Raw genomic sequence first — 24976 nt, forward strand, 5'->3', positions numbered from 1 at the left:
TTTCCTCAATCAAGTTTTAACACTTCTTACACGTATTAGTGAATAAATATTAATATTTCCCTTACTTGCAAAAGTTGTGAGGGTCTACCTAAGCATTTGGTATTCTCACTCAAATTCTAATTACTTCTTTGAAGCAAAATCCAACAAACAGTTAACAAAAGCGTATGCCAAACCAAAGATCCAATTCATCACCAAAAATATACAGCCCAGAAGATCGATGGCGATGAAAAACGAAAATCAAGTCAGGAGGTACCAAAACGATGTTGACAGTACTGGCGACAGAGAAAATCTGATTAGTAAACAGGAATGGTTCCTATTCCTGCCACCCAGCGGCAGGGCAGTAGATCACCTGACCTTCCTGTAGTGTGTGCCGCGAAATTCGAATTTCTGTCGGGACGACGCAGTCTATAGCTAAGTATATATCTGACAGGGAAGTTGAATGTACAAAAATACAATTTACAACAAATTGTGATATTTCTGGGCAATGTCTTATATAATAATCTACTAACTTAAAAACTAGGTAGACGTAAACTGCAAGATTGTTTATCATTCTGAATATTAAAATATATATGTTTTTTTATAATAGGTATAGAAACCACTGTGATTGAGAAGGAATATAAGAATGTTTCAATTCAACTTTAATGTGGAAGGAAGTGATGCTAAAGGTAAGTGCTGTTGTCCAATTTTCTTTTACTCACTGTGTGATAAACATAGTAGTATAGTAGATCTATATATGAAAGTAAAGATGATCTACAGTAGAGAAAGGCATATTATTACTATACAGTGGTACCTCGAGATACGAAATTAATCCGTTCCGAGGCGGCCTTCGTATAATGAGTTTTTCGTATCTTGGAACACATTTTACATGTAAAATGGCTAATCCGTTCCAAGCCCTCCAAAAACACCCCAGTAAATTATATTTCCAGGCCTAAAACACATGTTCTAGGGTTACGACGCCAATCCGACGGAAGAAATATGACTCCAAAAAGGCAAAATACCGTACATACTTGAGTAATATTCAACTGCATGTAATGTTCAACCCCATTTTTACTGCATATATTAGGACTTTAGCATATGTCCCTTAGCAATAAGCCTAGCCTATGTTAGCGGTTGCTACTGTAGCCTAGTCTATGATTCTGACATCTAAACCTAAGAGCTAAAAGCTTAGAATATGCCAATAAAATGTATAAATAATCAGTATGTACTCATTTCAAATAATTATTAATTAGTCATTAACTATAATACACAAACAAACAAAAAACAAACCTTCCAATCGATTGTTTACATTCAGCTCTTACCCGTCTTACGAGTATCGAACAAGCGCCAAGCAATCATTTTTCCTAGCACACAGTAAGCCATAAATTGTCATTAGTATCTCTTCAACTAATGAAACTACCAAACAGTATAATAACCATTCATTTCTATTCTTTATTCTATCTTTACCTAATGGAGATACTGAGTTACTGACAGCTATAATGAAACATACGTATACATAATGTAATAATAAAACAGAAGATGAATTCTAAAAGATACGTATTTGTTGGCAGTCTGATTTATTTTATATTTTATGATATCTAATTCACAATTTTTTATTAAATGTATTGCATGTAGTCATTTCAAATAGTAATTATTAAGTAACCATTAACCATAATAAACAAACAAAAAAAAAGCTTCCAAACGTCTGTTTACATCCAGCACTTACGAGTATCGAACGATCGCTAAGCAATCACTTTACACAGTAAGCCATACATTTTCATTATCTCTCTTCAACTACTGAAACTACCAAACAATATACTAATAACCATTCATTTCTATTCTTTATTCTATCTTTACCTAATGTTTTTTTTTATTAACCCTCTTACGCCGACCTGGAACGTTATTTTACGTCGACATTTTTTGTCTCCCGTGTAAAGTGCCGATCTGGACGTATTTTACGTCGACTTACAAAAGTTTTTTTTTAAATTCGCGAAAAAATACTTATAGGCCTACCAGCCTAAAAATTTTGAATCACGCGCCTTGAGGGATGCTGGGAGTTCACGGATCAAGGTGTTGTTTTGTTTACAATCGTTACGCAGGCGCGCAAGCGCGAATTTCTTTCTTGCCGCACTAAAAAGTATCTGTGACACATCTCGGAAATTATTTCGTCACTTTGACATAATTTTTGTACCATTGTAAATTAGCCATTACATGAAGTATTATATATGAAAATGTGCGCATTTTTATGTAGAATACAACAATAAATACTCATGATTGTAGCTTTTATCAGTTTTGAGATATTTTCATATAAATAACAATAATTGCCAAAATTTCAACCTTTGGTCAACTTTGACTCTACCGAAATGGTCGAAAAATGCAATTGTAAGCTAAAACTCTTATATTTTAGTAATATTCAATCATTTACCTTAATTTTGCAACTAATTGGAAGTCTCTAGCACAATATTTCGATTTATGGTGAATTTATGAAAAAACTTTTTCCTTACGTCCGAAAAAAATCATACATGCGATTGTGGTAATGTTTGCACCATTTTAAAATTAGCCGTTATATAAAGTTTTATATATGGAAATGTGCGCAATTTCATGCACAACACAACTAAAAACAACACATGGTTGTAGCTTTTATCAGTTTTGAGATATTTTCATATAAATAACGATAATTGCCAAAATTTCAACCTTCGGTCAACTTTGACTCTACCGAAATGGTCGAAAAACGCAATTGTAAGCTAAAACACTTATATTCTAGTAATATTCAAGCATTTACCTTCCTTTTGCAACAAATTGGAAGTCTCTAGCACCATATTTCGATTTATGGTGAATTTATAAAAAAAATAACATTTTCTTTACGTCCGTGCGGTAACTCTTCCGAAAAAATCATACGTGCGATTGTGGTAGTGTTTGCACCATTTTAAATTAGCCGTTACATAAAGTTTTATATATGAAAATGTGCGTAATTTTATGTAGAATACAATAATTGAAGGTTGTAGCTTTTCTCATTTTTGAAATATTTGCATATAAATCACGATAAATAGAAAAAAAACCACGTTCGGTCAACTTTGACTCTACCGAAATGGTAAAAAAACGCAATTGTAAGCTAAAACTCTTACAGTCTAGTACTATTCAGTCATTTATCTTCATCTTGAAACAAATTCGAAGTCTCTAGCAAAATATTTAGATTTATGGTGAATTTAAAAAAAAATCTTTCCTTCCCTCCGCGCGCGGATTCTCCGCCACAAATCTCCGAAATGCGTACGTCCCATTCTCGGAATATTTGCTCCGTTTCATATTAGGCATTTCATAGAGTTTTATATATGAAAATGTGCGCAATTTCATGTAGAATAAAACGAAAAATATTTGAAGGTTGTAGCTTTTCTTATTTCCAAAATAATTGCATATAAAAATATATATAAAAAAATTCGACATTCAGTCAACTTTAACTCGTCAGATATGGTCGAAAACTGCAATTGTAAGCTAATACTCTTACAGTATAGTAATATTCAATCATTTGTCTTCATTTTGAAAGAAATTGGAAGTCTCTAGGACAATATTTAGATTTATGGTGAATTTTTGAAAAAAATATTTGTTTACGTCTGTGCGTTACGAATTCATGCATTATTTTGTGATAATATTTTCTATGTGTTGCTTATATCGTTTTACAATGTGTTATATACCAAAATGATCGCAATTTAGTGTACATTACAACGAAAAAAAAAGTTACTTGTTACCTTTAACCGTTTTGCGCACAGCGCAATTTGAATACAATTATATATGAAATTTGTTTTTGCGCTATCATATATCGCATTATTTATATATGATAATGATAATTTTTTCATTTCTGATGGTTGCATACTAAACTTCCGCCAATGACAAAAAAAGGAGCCCAAAATGAACTCTTAACCTCTTCATTACCGAAAGTTTGTTTGGAGGTAGGTGGGTACCACCATTCAAGTCTACTACACCGCACCGGGTGCATAAAGGTGGTACGCATAGTACCACCAAAACTCCTCTTTTCAGATAGGGACTTCCAATCATTCTGTAATTTCGGTTTGAAAAGTTTGGAGCAAAATAAACAGTATGACACGATGCCAGACGTATGATGAACCCAAAAAAATATTATTACTGCTTATAGTAGTGTGTAGGTGACAGATGAACTGCGTCTAAACAAAAAATCACAAAACCAGACAAGCGTAAACATGTAATAACTTCTACCTAAGTATAAAACCAGTTGTATCATCATTTACTGTATTTATTTATTTATTCACTTATTACATTTTACAAATAAAAGATATGAACACCAGATAAATGAAGGTAAAAATAAAGCCTTATAGTAACTTTATATATAAAAAACCAAACCAGAGAAAAAGCGAAAAAGCGATTTTTTCTGAGGACAAGAAACTTGAAAAATTAGTTTAGATACCCCTGGTACCCCTAAAGTTGTTTTCTGTGATGAAACTAATCTTAGAAAACGTAGAAAATGGCATCAACCAATTTTTGAAAGATATACTATAAAATTTGCTTCCATATTTATTGGCGAGGCTTTCGCTTTAGTTTTTGCTCTTTTTTTTTATTATTACGCGCTTATTTACTGTTCTATTTTGATAATACTTTATGTGCATGTTCCAGGTGCGATATACCAACATTCTGTAAGACCGAATTTCTATTCAAGACTGTAGTTTTCTCACTGACCACCAGTGTCCCTTGTACAAGGGACTCTGAGTTTCACATTTTTTTTCATAAAATCATTTATTTTCCCTGTAGGATGATAAAACTAACAGAGAATAAGCGTTATTATAGTGCTAATAATACCTGATAATTTCATTAGCCTGTCTTGATTAGTGTATTTTTGGCAAATATTATTACGATCGCCACCCCTCCAAACTGCAGTCGCTACCGAGAGATTCAGTTCGGCAGCAAACACAATGTTTACATTCTGCTCACCCACCCGGTAAAGAAGGGGTTAATCTTGAAAACTAAGCGCGCTGTGATTTTAAAAAAAAAATATTTTTTCCGCTTCCGCGCTCACTCTCAAACACCTCCGGCACAGGGGAGACAATTTTTTTTTTTACCGCTTCGGGGTAAGAGGGTTAAATGTATTGCATGATTAAGTTTTTCAATTTACAGCAACCTTTTACCAATAGAATACTTAAAGCACAAGGGGTAGATGCTGACCAATGGGAGAGCAGGACCTTATGGGGAGACTAGCATCAGGAACCAATGGGAGAGCGGGAGGATGGTGGCGAGTTTACTCAGTTGGTGGCGCGGGAGTTTTAAAATTGTTCTCGGTGGTCCGGGCGAATCTCGGGACTTTACAGCAACAACCTTTCGTATCTTGAAAACTTTTCGTATGTAGAGCAGTAAAATTTTTCGCATTGGCTTTCGTATCTCGAGTTTTTCGTAAGTAGAGCCTTTCGTATCTCGAGGCACTACTGTATTTAGGGGTGTGGATGCATGGCAGGCATTTAAGCAATTGTTTATATAGTGGTGCACAATGATATTTTATCCAAACTTGTTAGCAATGTAGCCTAATACATATTATGTATCTAGCACCATGTTAACCCTTAAACGCCGAAGCGGTAAAATAAAAATTGTCTCCCGTGTGCTGGAGGTGTTTCGGAGTGAGCGCGGAAGCGGAAAAAATATTTTCTTCAAAAAATCACAGCGCGCTTAGTTTTCAAGATTAAGAGTTCATTTTTGGCTCCTTTTTTTTGTCATTGCCTGAAGTTTAGTATGCAACCATCAGAAATGAAAAAAATTATAATTATCATATATAAATAATGCGATATATGATAGCGCAAAAACGAAATGTCATATCTAATTGTAGCGCAAAAACGAAATGTCATATCTAATTGTATTCAAATCGCGCTGTGCGCAAAACGGTTAAAGGTAACAAGTTACTTTTTTTCGTTGTAATGTACACTAAATTGCGATCATTTTGGTATATAACACATTGTAAAACGATAAAAGCAACACAGAGAAAATATTATCAGAAAATAATGCATGAATTCGTAACGCGCGGACGTAAACAAATATTTTTTTCAAAAATTCACCATAAATCTAAATATTGTCCTAGAGACTTCCATTATCTTTCAAAATGAAGATAAATGATTGAATATTACTATACTGTAAGAGTATTAGCTTACAATTACAGTTTTTGACCATATCTGACGAGTTAAAGTTGACTGAATGTCGAATTTTTTTATATATATTTTTTATATGCAATTATTTCGGAAATTAGAAAAGCTACAACCTTCAAATATTTTTCGTTTTATTCTACATGAAATTGCGCACATTTTCATTTATAAAACTCTATGAAATGCCTAATATGAAACGGAGCAAATATTCCGAGAATGGGACGTACGCATTTCGGAGATTTGTGGCGGAGAATCCACGTGCGGAGGGAAGGAAAGTTTTTTTTTAAATTCACCATAAATCTAAATATTGTGCTAGAGACTTCGAATTTGTTTCAAGATGAAGATAAATGACTGAATATTACTAGACTGTAAGAGTTTTAGCTTACAACTGCGTTTTTCTACCATTTCGGTAGTCAAAGTTGACCGAACGTGGTTTTTTTTTCTATTTATAGTGATTTATATGCAAATATTTCAAAAATGAGAAAAGCTACAACCTTCAATTATTTATTGTTGTATTCTACATGAAATTGCGCACATTTTCATATATAAAACTTTATGTAACGGCTAATTTAAAATGGTGCAAACATTACCACAATCGCATGTATGATTTTTCCGGAAGAGTTACCGCGCGGACGTAAAGAAAATGTAATTTTTTTCATAAATTCACCATAAATCGAAATATGGTGCTATAGACTTCCAATTTGTTGCAAAATGAAGATAAATGATTGAATATTACTAGAATATAAGTGTTTTAGCTTACAATTGCGTTTTTCAACCATTTCGGTAGAGTCAAAGTTGACCGAAAGTTGAAAATTTGTCACTTATCATTTTTTATATGAAAATATTTCAAAATTGATAAAAGCTACAACCATGGGTTGTTTTTAGTTGTATTGTGCATGAAATTGCACACATTTCCATATATAAAACTTTATATAACGGCTAATTTTAAAATGGTGCAAATATTACCACAATTGCATGTATGATTTTTTTCGGAAGAGTTACCGCGCGGACGTAAGGAAAAAGTTTTTTCATAAATTCACCATAAATCGAAATATTGTGCTAGAGACTTCCAATTAGTTGCAAAATTAAGGTAAATGATTGAATATTACTAAAATATAAGAGTTTTAGCTTACAATTGCGTTTTTCGACCATTTCGGTAGAGTCAAAGTTGACCAAAGGTTGAAATTTTGGCACTTATCGTTATTTATATGAAAATATCTCAAAACTGATAAAAGCTACAATCATGAGTATTTTTTTGTTGTATTCTACATAAATATGCACACATTATCATATATAATACTCCATGTAACGGCTAATTTAAAATGGTACAAAAATTATGTCAAAGTGACGAAATAATTTCCGAGATGTGTCACAGATACTTTTTAGTGCGGCAAGAAAGAAATTCGCGCTTGCACGCCTGCGTAACGATTGTAAACAAAACAACACCTTGATCCGTGAACTCCCAGCATCCCCCAAGGCGCATGATTCAAGAGTTTTCGGCTGGTAGGCCTAAAAGTATTTTTCCGCGAATTTTTAAAAAAACTTTTGTATGTCGACGTAAAATACGTCCAGTCGGCACCCGAGAGACAAAAAATGTCGACGTAAAATACGTCCAGTCGGCGTTTAAGGGTTAACAAAAGTATGTTTTAGGGAACCTATAATGATATACAGTACTACATATATAATTTTCTTCCTACATTAGATACAGTAGTATTAGAAAACCTTTTATTTCTTGAGTATATTTTGATTGTTCCTACGCGATATACAAACCCCTCGTTCCTTTACAATAGGAATATGCTTAAGGCTAAGCTGGACCGGCCTCTGAATTCTTAACAAGGTGGTTAGGTAGTTACCTGCATGTCTGGTCGTTGGTAGTCCCTCCGACCGGACGTAGACATTAAAATTTACTTTTGGCTGCCGTCGTGGGTAGACGTGTTTCTTTCTCCATCACTCACTGCATGACTGTTTGATGCTGTTTCCTTCTAATTCCAGTGGGATTTTTCTTTTGTTGTGGTAATGTGTTTGTGATACAGTAGTACCTCGAGATACAAAAGGCTCAACTTACGAAAAACTCGAGATACGAAAGCCAATACGAAAAGTTTAACGGCTCTACATACGAAAAGGTTTCTGAAAGTCCGAGATTCGCCCGGATAACAATTTTGAAAATTGCGCCGCGCGCCGCCATCTTAGTACTAGTAGACTCGCCACCATCCTCCTGCTCTCCCATTGGTTCCTGATGCTAGTCGCGGCCATGAAATCCTTCTCTCCTGTTGGCCAGCGTCCCTCCCATCATGCATCTACTATGTACACGTGGTGGCGTGCTTCGGCCACTCGGTACCAGCATTGTTATAGTACGCACGCGGTATTCGTTTTCGGGATCGTCAATGTGTACGTTATTTAAAAAAAAAGTGACCAAGATCTCTCACATGGGATAAGTGATCAAGGTCTCTCTCATGGGATAACTGGAAACTTTGCAAGGTTGGTAGAATAGCCACTCTCTGCTGAACAGAGGGTGTAGACCAATCATTTACAACATGCATACCAGTACGTATAATCAAGGCACTTCAGTTTATGTTGAAGGTCAGCAGCCGAACATTCAGTACCCCAATCAGTTGCTGAGAGAGCATTTGGTTGAACAGGGTTTTAATGGACACCAGGGCCAACAGAGTCATGAGGTGCAAAAAAAGAACCAAGTGATAAAAAACAGAAGGTTGAAATTCTGAAAAAAAAAAAAAAAAAAAAAAAAAACAAAAAAAAAAAAAAAAAAAAAAAAAAAAAAAAAACCTACGTAAAGTAAAAAAAAAAAAAAAAAGTTAAAAATAAAAAAAAGATAAAAAAAACCTGCAGAAATTAAAGCCGCTTTTCATAAAGTGCAATCATTTGTAGAAGACACTCCCCGAAAAGGCTCACACAGGAACATTGTGTATGTATATTTTTTAAAGTGTACGTACGTACATATGTAAAAAAAAAAAAACGGCAGAAATTAAAGCCACTTTTCATAAAGTGCAATCATTTGTAGAAGACACCCCCCCGAAAAGGCTCACACAGGAACATTGTGAAAAGTAGGCAGAAGCAATCTTCCTTGGATAGTTACGTATGTACGTAGCCTCACTCGAAAGGTAAGCTTCCACATTTTACGTTACAGTAATAATATTTCTTGTACACTAATATACACTTTATTTACAGGTTTTGCATTTTTATTCTTAATTTAGGTATTGAATGGTCCAAATTGTTGTAGTATTTCATTGTTTATAGGTCAATTTAGCATTATTATGAAATTTACTGGGTTTTTTTTGGAGGGCTTGGAACGGATTAGCCATTTTACATGTAAAATGTGGTCCAAGTTACGAAAATCTCATGATACGAAAGGCGCCTCGGAACGGATTAATTTCGTATCTCGAGGTACTACTGTATATCATTCTTCTAGTTTTAAGTTATCATAAGTTAGCATAAGTGTAATATTAAGTTCTATTACGTATTTTAAGGCTAACATATGTTACTGTGCATTAGTTTAAGATTTTATATGATAACTTTGTAATGTTTAAACCAGATTATACTTATGTATTTTTGTGTTTTCTTCTTACCTCTTACTATATCTTTTCCCAAGCTTGTGCTAATTCTCTGGTACTATTTCACAAAGCGACACGGGCTTGGCCCAGAAAAGGAATTTTGACGAAGGAAAAATCTATTTCTGGGCAATGGCCCGTGTCACCCAGTGAAATCCCCCCCTGTTTTCTCTCCCACCCCTGTGCCCAAGCTTGGTCTTCTAACGTCAAGGATGGCCACCAGAGGCGCTGGTGTTAGCGTGGGTGGATGAGTAGTAGTAGTTGCTGGCGCAGGCTGTGTACCAGCTCTCTCTGACAGGGGGATTTTGGTGGAGGAGAGATCTAAATGACAAGAGATTCGTGGTAGTGGTCTCACTCGCCCCAGTACCATACCGACACACTTTTTTTTTTAGAGTGAGCGAGTCAGGTTACTCTGACATCCCCCTCTTTTATTTTTCTCTGGTAATGTTAGCATTATTTACCTTAGAAATATGAACTGAAGGGATATTTCACTGGGCGACACGGGCCATTGCCCAGAAATAGATTTTTCCTTCGTCAAAATCCCTTTTCTGGAAATAGATCAGTTAAAGAAATTTTGTCAAAATCCCAATTACAGTTAACCCAGTTAACCATTAAACGCCTATTGAAAGTATTAAACGTCGATGAAAATTGTCTGTTGGGTGCTGAACCCTTAAACGCCGAAGCGGTATTTTAAAAATCGTCTCCCGTATGCCGACAGCGTTCGCGAGTGAGCGCCGAAGCGGGAAAAATGTTTTTTTTTTTTTTTTTTTAAATCACAGCACGCTTAGTTTTCAAGATTAAAATTTCATTTTTGGCTCCTTTTTTTGTCATTGCCTGAAGTTTAGTATGCAACCATCAGAAATGAAAAAAATATCATTATCATATATAAATATTGCGATATATGACAGAGCAAATAAAATTTCATATATAGTAATTGTATACAAATTGCGCTGTGAGCAAAACGGTTAAAGCTAACGAGTTAATTTTTGTTGTTGTATTGTACACTAAATTGTAATCATTTTGGTATATAACACATTGTAAAACGATCAAGGCAACACAGAAAAAATATTATCACAAAATGATGAATGAATTCGTAACGTGCTGACGTAAAAAAAAACCGTTTTAAAAAATTCACCATAAATCAAAATATTGTGCTAGAGACTTCCCGTTTATTGCAAAATGAAGGTAATTGATTGAACATTACTAGACTGTAAGTGTTGTAGCTTACAATTGCAGTTTTCGACCATTTTGACCGAAGGATGAATTTTTTCTATTTATCGTTATTTATATGAAAATATTTCAAAACTGATAAAATCTACAAACATGGGTGGTTTTTTTTGTTGTATTCTACATGAAATTGTGCACATTTTCATATATAAAACTTTATGTAACGGCTAATTTAAAATGGTGCAAACATTACGACAATTGGACGAAAAAATTTATGATTTATTTTGGAAGAGTTACTGCACGGACGTAAGGAAAAGTTTATTTCAGAAATTCACCGTAAATCAAAATACATATTACGCTAGAGACTTCCAATTTGTTGCAAACTAAAGGTAAATGATTGACTATTACTAGAATGTAATAGTTTTAGCTTTCAATTGCGTTTTTTTACCATTTCGGTTGAGTCAAAGTTGACCAAAGGTTGAAATTTTGGCACTTATCGTTATTTATATGAAAATATTCAAAACTGATAAAAGCTACAACCATGGGTTGTCTTTTGTTGTATACTACATGAAATTGCGCACATTTTCATATATAAAACTTTATGTAACGGCTAATTTAAAATGGTGTAAACAATACGACAATCGGACGAACAAATTTCTGATTTTTTCGGAAGAGTTACCGCTTGGACGTAAGGAAATTTTTTTTTTTCATAAATTCACCATAAATCGAAATATTGTGCTAGAGACTTCCAATTTGATGCAAAATAAAGGTAAATGATTGAATATTACTAGAATGTAATAGTTTTAGCTTACAATTGCGTTTTTTTACCATTTCGGTCGAGTGAAAGTTGACCGAAGGTTGAAATTTTGGCACTTATCATTATTTATATGAAAATATTTCAAAACTGATAAAAGCTACAACCATGGGTTGTTTTTAGTTGTATTCTACATGAAATTGCGCACATTTTCATATATAATAATCCATGTAACGGCTAATATAAAATGGTGCAAAAGTTATCTCAAATGACGAAATAATTTCTGAGATGTGTCGCTGATGCCTTTTAGTGCGAGAAGAAAGAAATTCACGCTTGCGCGCCTGTATAACAATTATTAACAGAACAACGCCTTGATCCATGAGCTCCAAGCATCCCTCAAGGCGCATGATTCAAAATTTTCGCTTAGTAGGCCTATAACTATTTTTCCGCGAATTAAAAAAAAATCTTTTTTGCGTCGACATACCATACGTCCAATTGACACCCGACAGACAATTTTCGTTGACGTTTAATACGTCCAATCGGCATTAAAGGGTTAATTGACGTATGATATGTCGACGCAAAAAAGTTTTTTAAAAAATTCGAGGAAAAATAGTTATAGGCCTAGTTGGGGAAAACTTTTGAATCACGCACCTTGAGGGATGCTGGGAGTTCACGGATCAAGCTGTTGTTTTGTTTACAAGCGTTACCCAAGCGCGCATGCGCGAATTTCTTTCTTCTCGCACTAAAAAGCATCAGTGACACATCTCAGAAATTATTTCGTCTCTTTGACATAATTTTTGCACCATTTTATATTGGCCGTTACATAGAGTTTTATATATGAAAATGTGCGCAATTTCATGTAGAATACAACAAAAAACAACCCATGGTTGTAGCTTTTATCAGTTTTGAAATATTTTTATACAAATAACGATGTGCCAAAATATCAACCTTTGGTCAACTTTGACTACCGAAATGGTGGAAAAACGCAATTGTAAGCTAAAATTCTTACATTCTAGTAATATTCAATCATTTACCTTCAATATGCAACAAATTGGAAGTCTCTAGCACAATATTTTGATTTATGGTGAATTTCTGAAAAAAAAATTTCCTTATGTGCGCACGGTAACTCTGCCGAAAAAATCAGAAATTCTTTCTTCCGATTGTCGTAATGTTTGCATAGTTTTATATTAGTTGTTATATAAATTTTTATATATGGAAATGTGCACAATTTCATGTAGAATGCAACCAAAAACAACCCATGGTTGTAGCTTTTATCAGTTTTGAAATATTTTCATATAAATAACGATGTGCCAAAATATCAACCTTCGGTCAACTTTGACTCTACCGAAATGGTGGAAAAACGCAATTGTAAGCTAAAACTCTTACATTCTAGTAATATTCAATCATTTACCTTTATTTTGCAACAAATTGGAAGTTTCTAGCACAATATTTTGATTTATGGTGAATTTCTGAAAAAAAACTTTTTCCTTACGTCCGCACGGTAATTCGTCTGATTGTCGTAATGTTTGCACGGTTTTATATTAGCCGTTACAAATAATTTTTATGAAAATGTGTGCAATTTCATGTAGAATACAAAAAAAATAACTCATGGTTGTAGCTTTTATCAGTTTTGAAATATTTTCATGTAAATCACGATAAATAGAAAAAATTCGACCTTTGGTCAACTTTAACTCGACTGAAATGGTCGAAAACTGCAATTGTAAGCTACAACACTTACAGTGTAGTAATATTCAATCAATTACCTTCATTTTGCAATAAACGGGAAGTCTCTAGCACAATATTTCGATTTATGGTAAATTTTTGAAAACAATTTTTTTTTACGTCCACGCGCTACGAATGCATGCATCATATTGTGATAATATTTTTTCTGTGTTGCTTTGATTGCTTTACAATCTGTTATATACCAAAATCATCGCAATTTAGTGTACAATACAACGAAAAAATAATTAACTCATTAGCTTTATCTGTTTTGCTCACAGCGCGATTTGTATACAATTATATATGAAATTTTTTTCTGCGCTGTCATATATTCCAATATTTATATATGATAATGATATTTTTTTCATTTCTGATGGTTGCATACTAAACTTCTTAATCTTTAAAACTATGCGTGCTGTGATTTAAAAAAAAAAAAATTTTCCGCTTCGGCGCTCCCTCCCGAATGCCGCCAGCATACGGGAGACACTTTTGGAAATTCCGGCTCGACGTTGAAGGGCTAATAAAATATTCAAGTATCCTGTTATTTAATAAGTAAAATATAAATGTTATTTTGGTAGTTAATGGTCCTGATCGAGAGAGACATTCAAGTTACCCACAACATTAAATAGTTGTGTTAGTGGTTGGTTACCTTTATCTTTTAAAAAAATTATAGGACAGCTGTTCAGAGTCCAAGTGAAGTTTTATAATATATTCAATGGTAAAAACGTCTTTGGTTTTAAAAGGGTTGCAAAGGTTCAACCTGTTATTGAAAAAGATCAGTGTGCTGAAGAGTATCTGAAAGTGCATTTGCCATCACTCAAGTGATCTGCCTCGAAACATTCGACCCCATCCCCCAACCCAGGCCCCCCCCCCCCCCCCCCCCTCTTTTTTTTTTTTGTTTCTCTCTAAAAAAATTCAAGCAGGAAATATTGTAAGAACAAATTTCTGATGGTATCAGAAATTATTTTACTCTTTCAGTGTGACTACTTTGTAGGCAAAATTCAGCTACTAAATGGCTGTATATACAGGATCAATTGCAGTGTACATATTATAGATGGAAAGTCCTCTTTATTTTATGATTGTTATTGCATACTGTATATTTATTGTATAGTATTTAAGCATAATATTCATTGTTATTTAGCCTACATTGTAATTGATGTTCTTTTTTTCTTCGCAGCTTAAATAATCAAGGTTTTGTCAACTGTCATCAGTAGCCACATTTGATCTTTGTATTGGTTTTAATTGCACAATAAAGTGGTGATTAAATCCATCTTTTTGATCTGTGAACATTAATACTAACAATATGGACTCTAGTGAACTGGAAAGGTCTCCCAAATCTTGGGGCGATGTGCGACTCGTAGTTCTTGGTGATTCTCTTATTGGAGGTCTAAGCTTCAAAGAAATTCCTGCAGAAGATCGGCCTAAATTACGAGCTAGATCTTTCAAAGGAGCGCGTCTTCATAAGCTGCTACCCATGGTTGAACCAGAAATTACAAAATTCAAGCCAGATATACTTGTTTTGTCAATTGGTCGTGGTGATTTAGCACATTTAGGGTGTCAGCATTTTCCAAAGGCTGATCACCAGCATCATGTTTACACTATAAGTTATGATTTTAGTGTTAAAGTGGCAGCAGCAGAAATATTCCAACAGTGGCACTCCTGGTTATCTAAATATAACTGTAGAGTTTTAATTGCTCTTACATATCCCATTGACTTTCAAGAGTATAATTCCAAAAAGCTGCAACATTGCCCAGAATGCAAGGATGAATACATTGACGATGGTAAGAGGGATATTATGATAAAGAGGATCCAAGAGTGGGGGAACTTGTTGACAGAACAAGATGTTCCTGTGATGTATTTGGATGATGTTTTAAGGAGAATCAACCCAGATTATATGGAAACTGATGCAATTATAGAGGAAAGTGACCGAGCTCTCATAGATGGTATGAAACCAAGTAAAAAATTTGCACAGAATTTTTATGCTGTAATACGAGAAGCAACAGAAAAGTTCTTTCCAGATTTTATGCTATCAGAAAATAATCCTGTAGAACATGATTCTGGAGGAAGTGATGATTCATCTTTAACTGAGAAGAGAGATGATGTCAATGGTGATGATGCTCCACCTGTGCTTCCCCCTCCAAAAAAGAAACCAAAACCTGCTTTCCGATTTTAATGTTAAAGACTAGAGATATTTTTCTTTGTGCTATAATTTTGGCACTGATTTAACTGCACAAAACTGTAAGCTTTGTTTAGTACAGCATAATTTGCTTATGTTTTGCAGGTATCATAAATTGTGTGAATATCTGCCCTTTTACTTGTTCTTGATGACTTCATTATATAGACATAACCTTGCACATTATATAATCTGTGGTTTTCTGGATTTCGTTAACCTATCTGGTTGCTGTCAAGTTTCTTAATATTGATAAATAAATTTTTAAAAATTCGTTCATGGTTACAAAATACAAGTCAAAATCTGCATACATATGTACGTACTATCTTTAATACTGAAAGTTTTCACTTAAACTTATTTTTAGCTGTTACATCAGGTTTTTTTTTCTATAAAATTAGGATTGTAGATGTTTTAGTTATGGAGCCTTGTGTGTCATTTTGACAATGCAAAACCTCCTACACCTCAACTTGATGGACGCTTCGGTGGTCGGCCCTTTCCGCTAAGTAACAAAGACTTACACTATAGAGTACCCTGGTGCTAACTCTAATCTAGTGTAGATACATATAAAGTATTTAATAGCCTATGCTAACTGGTATTTTGTAACTGTCATTCAATTTAAAGTATTGAATTACTTATTTTAATTCAGAGATATATCTGCAAAATGAATTGCTTCAAACAATATGTGTATGTATCTGTACCTACTCAATGCTTATGTGTGAAGTACTGTATACAAAACCCGTACAGTATAAAAAAGCACATTATTTCTTTTTAAAACAATTAGCCCAACTTCTTCTTCTTCTTCTTCTTCTGAAAGAGAGAGAGAGAGAGAGAGAGAGAGAGAGAGAGAGAGAGAGAGAGAGAGAGGCAAGGCAAGCTTATGTATTCTATATACATAGTTTAACTTAACATGATGCAACATGTGTGTATACAATGTACAAATGGACACACAATGAAAAATGTGCAATACTAGATTTATTTTATTAAGCACAGTACAGTGCATTATTGTATAAAGTAGTACCCATAACAATAGAGTTCTGCACAGTTATTGCATATTATTTCCTAACATGATGTACAAAGATTAAAGTTTTGGTTGTGTGTGTGTGTGTGCATGTTTATTCACTATGCAGGAAAGTGTCAGTCAACATGAGTCCACGTGTTCATTCCTTCACCCTCCATCCTTATAGGCTCAAACAAGACAGCCTTAGTCTATGCCCGATAACCCTACACTACTTACCAAATTTCCTCAGTAAGAGCAAAGTATTTTTATAATTTTTACTAGACTGGGGCAAGTCCTATAAGTAAGAAAATCCACTGATTTGAGTTGATTTAAGTTGAGGTGCCACTGACTTAAAACTTCACTGTCTAGAATGGTGCAGTGTTAGTTGATAACAGTCATGAACTAAAAGATTTGTCTTCACTAGAGAAAACCCCTTTACTTTTTCAGCGTTGTTAGTTGTAATAAATAGTATAATGTTTAGCTTTGTTTTTGTGTTTTGAAAAAGTCATTAATTGTTTTTAAGTGATATTTTTGTTTTTGTTTCTTGTGCAATAAGTAAATTATTACATAATCCAAATTGTGAATGAATAATAATATTGATCATATTTATAAGGGGTACAGATTTGATCTTGTCGTGCATATAGTATATAGCTGTGTAATAATCAGATATAAAGAATTCCAGAAAATGGATTTACTCTGAAGATTGTATGATACAAAAAAGTAATGATTTAGTTTTGTGTGTAGTATTTAAGAATGTTTGTCATGGAGCCCTCAAGGTTTGTTCAATAATCAGTGTTAAAAAAATACAGCAAGCTTAAATATCTCAATTCTTTCATTTGCATGTTTTGATCACTAGTAATAGAAATACTAATTATATATATTTAGTTACATGGACCACCTTAAAATGTCAGTTTAAAATGTTTGCTTTTCTTAAAGCAGTTGTATTTTTGTATAAACTAAAATGTTTTCATACTTATGACTATTGAGTTGGTATCATATACTAATTAAATAAAAGCTAATTAATAAAATAATTTTTTATTCCATCCTTCAGGAATTACTTTTAACTCCAGGGCATCTTCAGCCTTTTTTGTTTTCATGTTGGAAAATAAGAAAATGATGTAAATTGGAAATATTTTTTACAGCCCAAATTTATAAAGGAGTCACTTCTGTCTTAGTTTACATGCATGGTTGTTAAATTAAGGTTGTAAGGTTTATTAATTTTTTTTGTTATCTAAAGATTTTAGTTTTACAAATACATTGTTCTACTGCTGGTTAGGAAAATGGTAAGTGTTATATTGAAAAATACAATTGAAAGCTATTGGGGTATATAGCTGTAGAAGTACTCTAGTTGCTTTCTGGGAGTGACTTAGAACTGTCAGAGCTTTGAATGGTATGAAGGTGCTTAGTGGTATTTGCTTTTAATGTTCCACTTTAATTCACAGCAATTAATAAGAAATAGTTAGCTGGGAAGTTTTACAAATAAGTTTTCAATTCCATCTGTATCCATACAGTAACCAACTGTAAAGTTGCAACTCATTTTTAGTGATCCTAGATCTGTCTTGTTTGGTGTTCTGCAAAATTGCATTCTTATGATTATAAATTAAAGTCGGTGCTTTTCTTATTAGATAAAGAAACGTGTGGTGAGGGAGTACAAAGCTGAACTCCAGTAATACTAAGACCATGGATTAATTGATTTCATACCCTGCTCATAGGTTAGTTCCAAAAAGTAGTACAGTATAACTAAACTCATGAAGTGAAAATCTTTGTATGTGCAAGGCTGGCCTAAAGTGCTTGTTCTTACAAAACAAATTAATGACTGTATATCTTACAAAACAAATTAAAGACTGTATAGAATTTAAAAGTTAAAACATTGTCAAACCTTTAAACTTGATTGAAAGGAAATGTTTATTGTAACAAAATTCCTTTAAGGATTTCGTGTCCTATACTTGTATCCTTTTTTATTAAAATTTGAGTACTGGCTCGGATATATTTTGCATAATTTATGGAAGCAAAATTTTATCTGTATTTTATCAAAAGTGACATCTTGTGACCTTTGACTGACTTCTGATTTTTTGGCATCATAACATCAGGTTATTGACACATTAATATAATCAGAGTTGAATGAATTTAAAACTTAATTTTTTTTATATAAAAAGAGGAATTAAAACATTTGCAGAAGACCAGCTTCTAAAATAAATCTAAAACAACGTAAAACAACATTCTCTTGGAGGGTTCTAGCTGTCTTGTATCTGCTAATGTACCACAAATGTCAGAGGTATAAATCTCAAAGATCCCACAACTGGGTTACTGAACCACCAAATGCCTCACATTTAAGGGGATGAAACATGCTGCACTAAATGCATAGTGATCACCAGCCATCAAATATTCGAGTTACAGGAGCACGTATGTCCTTTGTTTAACTGGCATAGTGTCATCTTCAAAATGAGATGCAACATTTGTGATCTCTGTCACTATGTTATGATTTACCAAGTTTCAACTTAACTTTGCAAGAAGGGGAAGATCGTGAAGGTACTTCAACTGCAGTTTACTTAGCTAGTCTATTTGCCATTTTCCTACATGTGCTGGAACCCATTATTTTTATTTTTTCGCATCCCTCAATTCTCAGTAATATGAATTCACTTTAATTCTTAACAGCTGTTAAAATTTAATAGTTCTGCTGTAAAAACTCTCTTGAGATAGAACTCATTACAGTAACTCTAAATCCAACACCAGTGCTGCACCTGGAGCCATCAGTAAAGATGAAATTAAAAAAACTATTTTATTCATTCTTACCAAGCAATTATTCAGCTGTAGGATTCTTACACAAGGCAAACCAAACTTCAAGTTTCTCGGTGGCAGCAATATCGTTAGTGTAGGTAACTAGTTACCGCCCACTACCAGTAAACAGGTATGACAACGTCACACCTCTTGATTGGATTGCTGCCGGCTCCTGAGTAACATCAGTAGCTCTGCGGACCTTCATTGTCATTTGGATGTTTTTTTTTTACTTTTCCTGGATATTGGTGTGGTTTTTGATTTTCAGAATTAGCTTATTTTGCTTATTTTGTTTATTTTGCTGCCTTTTTTACATGGATATGTCAGAGTCAAGCTCATCGGGAGTTAGCTTTTGCGCAGATGGCTGCAAAACTAGGCTAGTTAAAGAAATTTATGTTCCTCTCTCTAGGTGTATGAAATGTAGGGGTCAGGAGTGTTCAAAGGAACTTAGGTGATCTGTATGTCAGGATTGGGATGATGAGAAATGGAAACTTTACAGTTCACATTATAAGAAGGTGTTACAAGATAGGAAGAGAAAGCAGCCCTTAGGGCGGATAGTAAGGCTAGTGTAGCTCCTCTGCCTTCCTGTGTTAGCGGAGATCTCTAGTCTTGCTTCTTCTCCTATTCCTGGAAATCTCTCTCCCATTCTCAGTCCTCTAACTCCTTCACTTGCTACTCCTTTACCAGCTTCCCATGTTGCATTTTCTGATACCATTGCCAGCCTTGAATCAAGGTTTGAGAGGAAGTTTGAGTATTTGGCCGATACTGTGATGGAGTTAGGTACCCTCCATGAAATTGTTCGTGTAGAAAAGTGAAGTTAAAGTGCCCAGTGCTAGTGAGAGTGAAGTGCATTCTGAGGGGGTGGCTGTCCGTCCCTCCAGTTCTCCTAGACAAAGGTCACTGCCCCGTTCCCCCGCCTTGGGGAGAAGACGTACTGGAGGTCCAAGGGAGACTGGCGGGGTTTGCCCACGGGTAGTCGCTCCCTCTGTCGATCCTGAAGTGTTGAATCAGGCACTGAATGAGAGCCATTGGAAAGGCTACTCTTTCAGTGTGAATTTATTGGACTCCAGTGATTCGTCTTCTCTGGGTTCGCCTTGCTGGCATAGTTCCTGGGCCTCTCGCTCTCTTGAAAGATCATCAGCTGTTGATGACAACCCCTATCACTGTCAAGAAATCTAAGGGTACAGTTTCCAGTCCACTCCTGTCTTAGAGTCATGCAGTTTTGACTCACAGTGGACTCAGTGGACTCAACTGAGAATTGATGGGTGAGGGTACCTATTAAACGAGCGGCACCACATCAGTCGACTAGACAGACTTTGACTTAGAGTCGGAAGCTTACTTTTACGTCACGACATAAGTCTTCATCATTCGTTTATTCAGATCTAGCCCAGGTGGACCCAGCTTTGGCTCCTTTTTGATAACACTTTAAGGAGTTGTTGTCCTTTAAGGGTAAGATGCTGCCATCGAAGAGGGAAGAAGCAACCATGTCTCCTGGGTCCTCAGAAGAACAAGAGCAAGAACAGGAGCAAGGGGAAGAGCAAGAGCAAGAGTGAGAGCAAGACCAAGTGCAAGAGCAAGAGAAAGAATTAGGACAGGTCTTAACTCAACCTGCGACAGCTTATGCTTCTTTAATGAGGTTCCTTTTAGAATATTTTTTGGACTTTTTCTCCTGCCGCTCCTTGTTCGCCTCCTTCGATCTTCATGATGAAGAAAAAGAAGCAACCAGAAGATCTTCCCAAGTTATTTCTCTCCTTTGCAGCTAGGAAGGCTCTTCGTTTTGTTGATAAGTGGCCGGCGGCTTAGAAGGAACATGACAAAGCGTCTTATGCCTTCCCTCCTTCAATGCTCATCAACAAGCGTTATCGTTTCTACATAACTGGGGAAGCTCCTTCCTATGGAGTATCTGCCTCCTCCCAGGGGGACTTTTCGGGCCTGGTGGACACGAATGGGGAACAGCGTTTTCGGCTGTGAAAACGTTCTTTTCTTTGTTGGAGATGATCACCTAGTTTGTAACCTTTTTAAGGTTTTGGAGATCTTTAGCTTTATGAACTGGTCGATCGGAGCGTTGGCAAGGAAGTTGGAGGACTGACTGCCCTTCACTTTCTGTGGATCTGCGGAAGGACCGTCTGGGAGTACTGTCTTGTTCAAATAAGGCAATTGGAGATGGTGCGGATGAAGTAGCTAACTTGTTCGCCATGGGAATGTTGAAGAAGCGTGAGCTGTGGTGCTCCTTTACCACTAAAGGGGTAACGATGATTCAGAAGTCTGCTCTTGTTTTCACCTCTGTGCAAGTCGCACCTGTTTCCTCAAGACACGGTATAGGATATTCTTTCAGGTCTCAAAAAGAAATCCACTACGGATTTGCTAGCACAATCGACGAAGCGCCTAAGTCCTCAACAGCAGTTGTGGCTTCAGAGTCTTTTTCACTGCTTCAGAAGCAGCCTTTTCATGGGGGTAAGTTGCGCCCTTTTGCCAGACCTCACTCCAACCTTCGCTCGCCCTCTAAGTCCTCTTCTAGATCTACAGTTAAGCTTGAAAATAAGCGATAAGTGATGTTCCTGTTCTTCGCACGCTTGTAGGTGCCAGGCTGCACCGGTTTTGGGAGGAGCAGAAGATCAGAGGTGCAGAAGCTTGGATCATCGTAGTGCTATGTCTGGGTTACACCATTCCTTTCAAGGAAAGACCTCCCCTGTCCAAGGTCCCTATCGTATTAACATCTTACTCTGTCAGCTTGGAGAAGTTTTCGGTGCTCGAGGAAAAAGTAAAATCCTTGGTCCTTTAACTTGCCGTCGAGGAGGTCAACGACACATCGATGGGGTTCTACAACAGACTTTTTTAGTCCCCAAAGCATCGTGGGGGGCTGGAGGCCCGTTTGGGATGTCAGCGTATTGAATTATGCTCTGAAAACTAAAGTTCAAGATGGAGGCGTAGAGTTTCATACTTGCCTCGCTTCGTCAGGGGGATTGGATGGTATCCCTCGACATGCAGGATGCCTACTTCCATATCCCAATCCATCGGGACTCCAGGAAATATCTCTGTTTTGTTTTTCAGAACAGTTTCGGGTGCTGTGCTTCGGCCTATTGACAGCACCTCAGGTGTTCACCAGCATTCTAAGCCCCCCTGGGACAGTGGTTACATTTAATGGGGATAAATGCATCTCTGTATTTGGATGACTGGCTTCTCTGCTCCCCTTCAGAAAATCAGTGTGCGAAGGACCTAGAGAGGACTCTGCCTGACACAGAAGTTGGGCATTATAGTAAATATGTCAAAATCCCAAGTTATTCCTTCTCAGAGAATTCTGTATTTTTTGGGAATGACTCTGGACTCTCAGACTTTTTTGGTTTTTCTGTCCCCGAAAAGAGTGGAGTCGTGTCTTCGGACAATTCAACAGTTCCTGACCAGTCTGTCTTACTCAGTGGAAAAATTTGTGAAGCTATGAAGACTGCACTCAAGGACTCAACAGTTCTTCCTCAAGGCGAACTGGTGCAGGAAGTCTCAACCAGATTCAACAGTTTTCTGATCACGATAGAAATAAAGAGCGATTTCTCTCGTGGAATTCAAGAGAAAGGCTCCGGGAAGGCGTGTCTCTTCTTCCAGTGAACCCCTGCCTACAGCATTATTCAGACGTGTCTGATGTAGGTTGGGGAGTCCTTCTTCAGGATCGCAAAGTGTCTTGAGTTTGAACAGTCTCAAAAATCCCTGCACATCAATGAAAAAATCAAGAAGCTCCTGGCAGTGTTCCTGGGCCTTTGGGAGTTTGTACATCTAGTGGAAAGTCGGGTAGTGGCTGTTCATGCCGACAACTTCACAGCCCTGTCATACATTCGGAAGCAGGGGGCTACTCGCTCATTCACATTGTTCACAATGGCACGAGATCTTCAGCTTTGGGTGGAGGAACATCATATCTGTCTGGTTCCAAGTTTTGTTTTGGGGGGAAAATGAATGTACTGGCGGACGAACTCAGCAGAGGATGGCAAGTTCTCTCGTTGGAATGGGCGCTGAACACGAAAGTATGCCCAGATCTGTGGAAGGTTTGGGGAAAACCGTCCATCGATGTGTTTGCAACATCCTGGAACAACCGTCTTCAGTTGTTCTGCTCCCCAGTTCCAGATCCTTTAGCTGGGGCAGTAGATCCAATGTTGCTGGGCTGGTCGAGGCTAGATGCATATGCGTTTCTTCCCTTCAGGATGATCAGGGAGGTCATCAACAAAGTAAAGCGCCATCAAAATGTTCACCTGACTTTGATAGCTTCTTTTTGGCCGAGGAAGGAATGGTTTCCGGACCTTCTTTACATGTGGGTGGACTTTCCGAGGCTCCTTCCTCAAAAGAAGTCGCTTCTCAGACAACCGCATTTCCATCACTTCCATCACGGGTTGTCTGCTCTTGCACCGACAGGCTTCAGACTGTCAAGAGTCTGGTCAGAGCAAAAGGTTTTTCATGTAGAGCTGGAGAAGCGATTGCAAGATGCAGCTGCACTTCTTGTAACAACCTTTACCAGTTGAAGTGGAACGTCTTTAGAAGATGGTATAGACAAGTTAAAGTCTTCTTCTGAGACCACTGTGAATCAGATTGCCGACTTCTTTCTCTTCCTAAGGTTGTCAAGGAAGTTATCCCATTCTACGATTAAGGGATATTGAGCAGTGCTCAATTCAGTGTTCAAGCATAAGGGACTTGAACTGTTGTCGAATAGTGATCTGACAGACCTTCTCTGGTCTTTTGAGACATCGAAAGTGCCGAAGGACTATCGAAAGTGCCGAAGGACTGTGTAGCTTGGAATCTCGATGTCTGAAATATATTTTGGGACCTCCCTTTGAGCCTCTTCGATCGTCTTCTCTAAAGAATTTAACAAAGAAAACTTTTTATTTGCACTGGCTTCAGTGAAATGTATCGGTGTAATTCATGCTGTGGACAAAAGAGTAGGTTTCGCTCAAGGAAATGCTGTTTGTTCCTTTGCCCTTTCCTTTTTGGCGAAGAATGAGAATCCATCAGAACCTTGGCCTCGCTCTTTCTTCATTAAGAATAATCATGGGTGTTCTTGGGCCAGAAGAGGAAGAAAGACTTGTCTGTCCAGTGAGAGCGCTAAAATTTTATCTGCATAGTGAGAAGTCTCCTTCTGCATGTACGTTTATGGTGTTCGGTGAAGGATCCTTCTTGTCCTCTTTCAAAGAATGCTATGTCCTTCTTTCTCAGGTTGCTCATCACCAAGGCACACTCCCAAGTTAAGGAGTCTTTTGCACTGTTGAAGGTTAAGGTGCATGAAGTGAGAGCTGTTGCTACCTTTCTTAATTTGTTGTTACCTTGCTAAGTCAGTGGTTCAGCCCACAACTTCAAGGAACATTCCACTTTGTAGAAGAGATGCATGGTCTAGCTACCATTCTCTCTACTAAGTAAGCTGAGTGCCAACCAGAGGCAGTACTCACCTGCAGCAGGCTTGCTTACAAGGTGAGGTATAACGAGCATGTGGTCTATGCTTTCACACTGTAACCCTTTTGATAATTTCAGGTGTTATCGCCACTACCCTCCACCTTTCAATTTAGAATCGACTGAATAATTACTTGGTAAGACTGAATAAAAATATTTTTATAATAAAATAATGTATTAATTATGCAACTTACCCAGTAATTACATAGCTATAGTTTCTGTTATTCGCAGCAGTATAGATTCAAAATTCGCGTAGCGACACCGATAAGTGTGTAGGTGACA

The 24976-nt window shown here is 36.3% G+C and overlaps 1 protein-coding gene across 10 annotated transcripts in view; it reads left to right on the forward strand.

Moving 5' to 3' along the window:
* LOC135211243 (histidine protein methyltransferase 1 homolog) overlaps positions 1 to 24976 on the forward strand; it is a 198408-nt gene that overhangs the window by 103410 nt on the left and 70022 nt on the right. For 4 of the 10 annotated variants that reach the window (XM_064244514.1, XM_064244515.1, XM_064244516.1 and 1 more), the window contains one exon: positions 587 to 665. In XM_064244514.1, the coding sequence (XP_064100584.1) occupies positions 623 to 665 (43 nt within the window). In that variant the 5' untranslated portion in view covers positions 587 to 622. Of the gene's footprint in view, positions 1 to 586; positions 666 to 14508; positions 17521 to 18121; positions 18211 to 24976 lie in introns of those variants that run through there. The other 6 variants (XM_064244519.1, XM_064244518.1, XM_064244520.1 and 3 more) reach the window with 3 other exon arrangements.

The sequence above is a fragment of the Macrobrachium nipponense genome, chromosome 4 (genome assembly GCF_015104395.2).
Source record: "Macrobrachium nipponense isolate FS-2020 chromosome 4, ASM1510439v2, whole genome shotgun sequence".
Lineage (NCBI taxonomy): Eukaryota > Metazoa > Arthropoda > Malacostraca > Decapoda > Palaemonidae > Macrobrachium > Macrobrachium nipponense.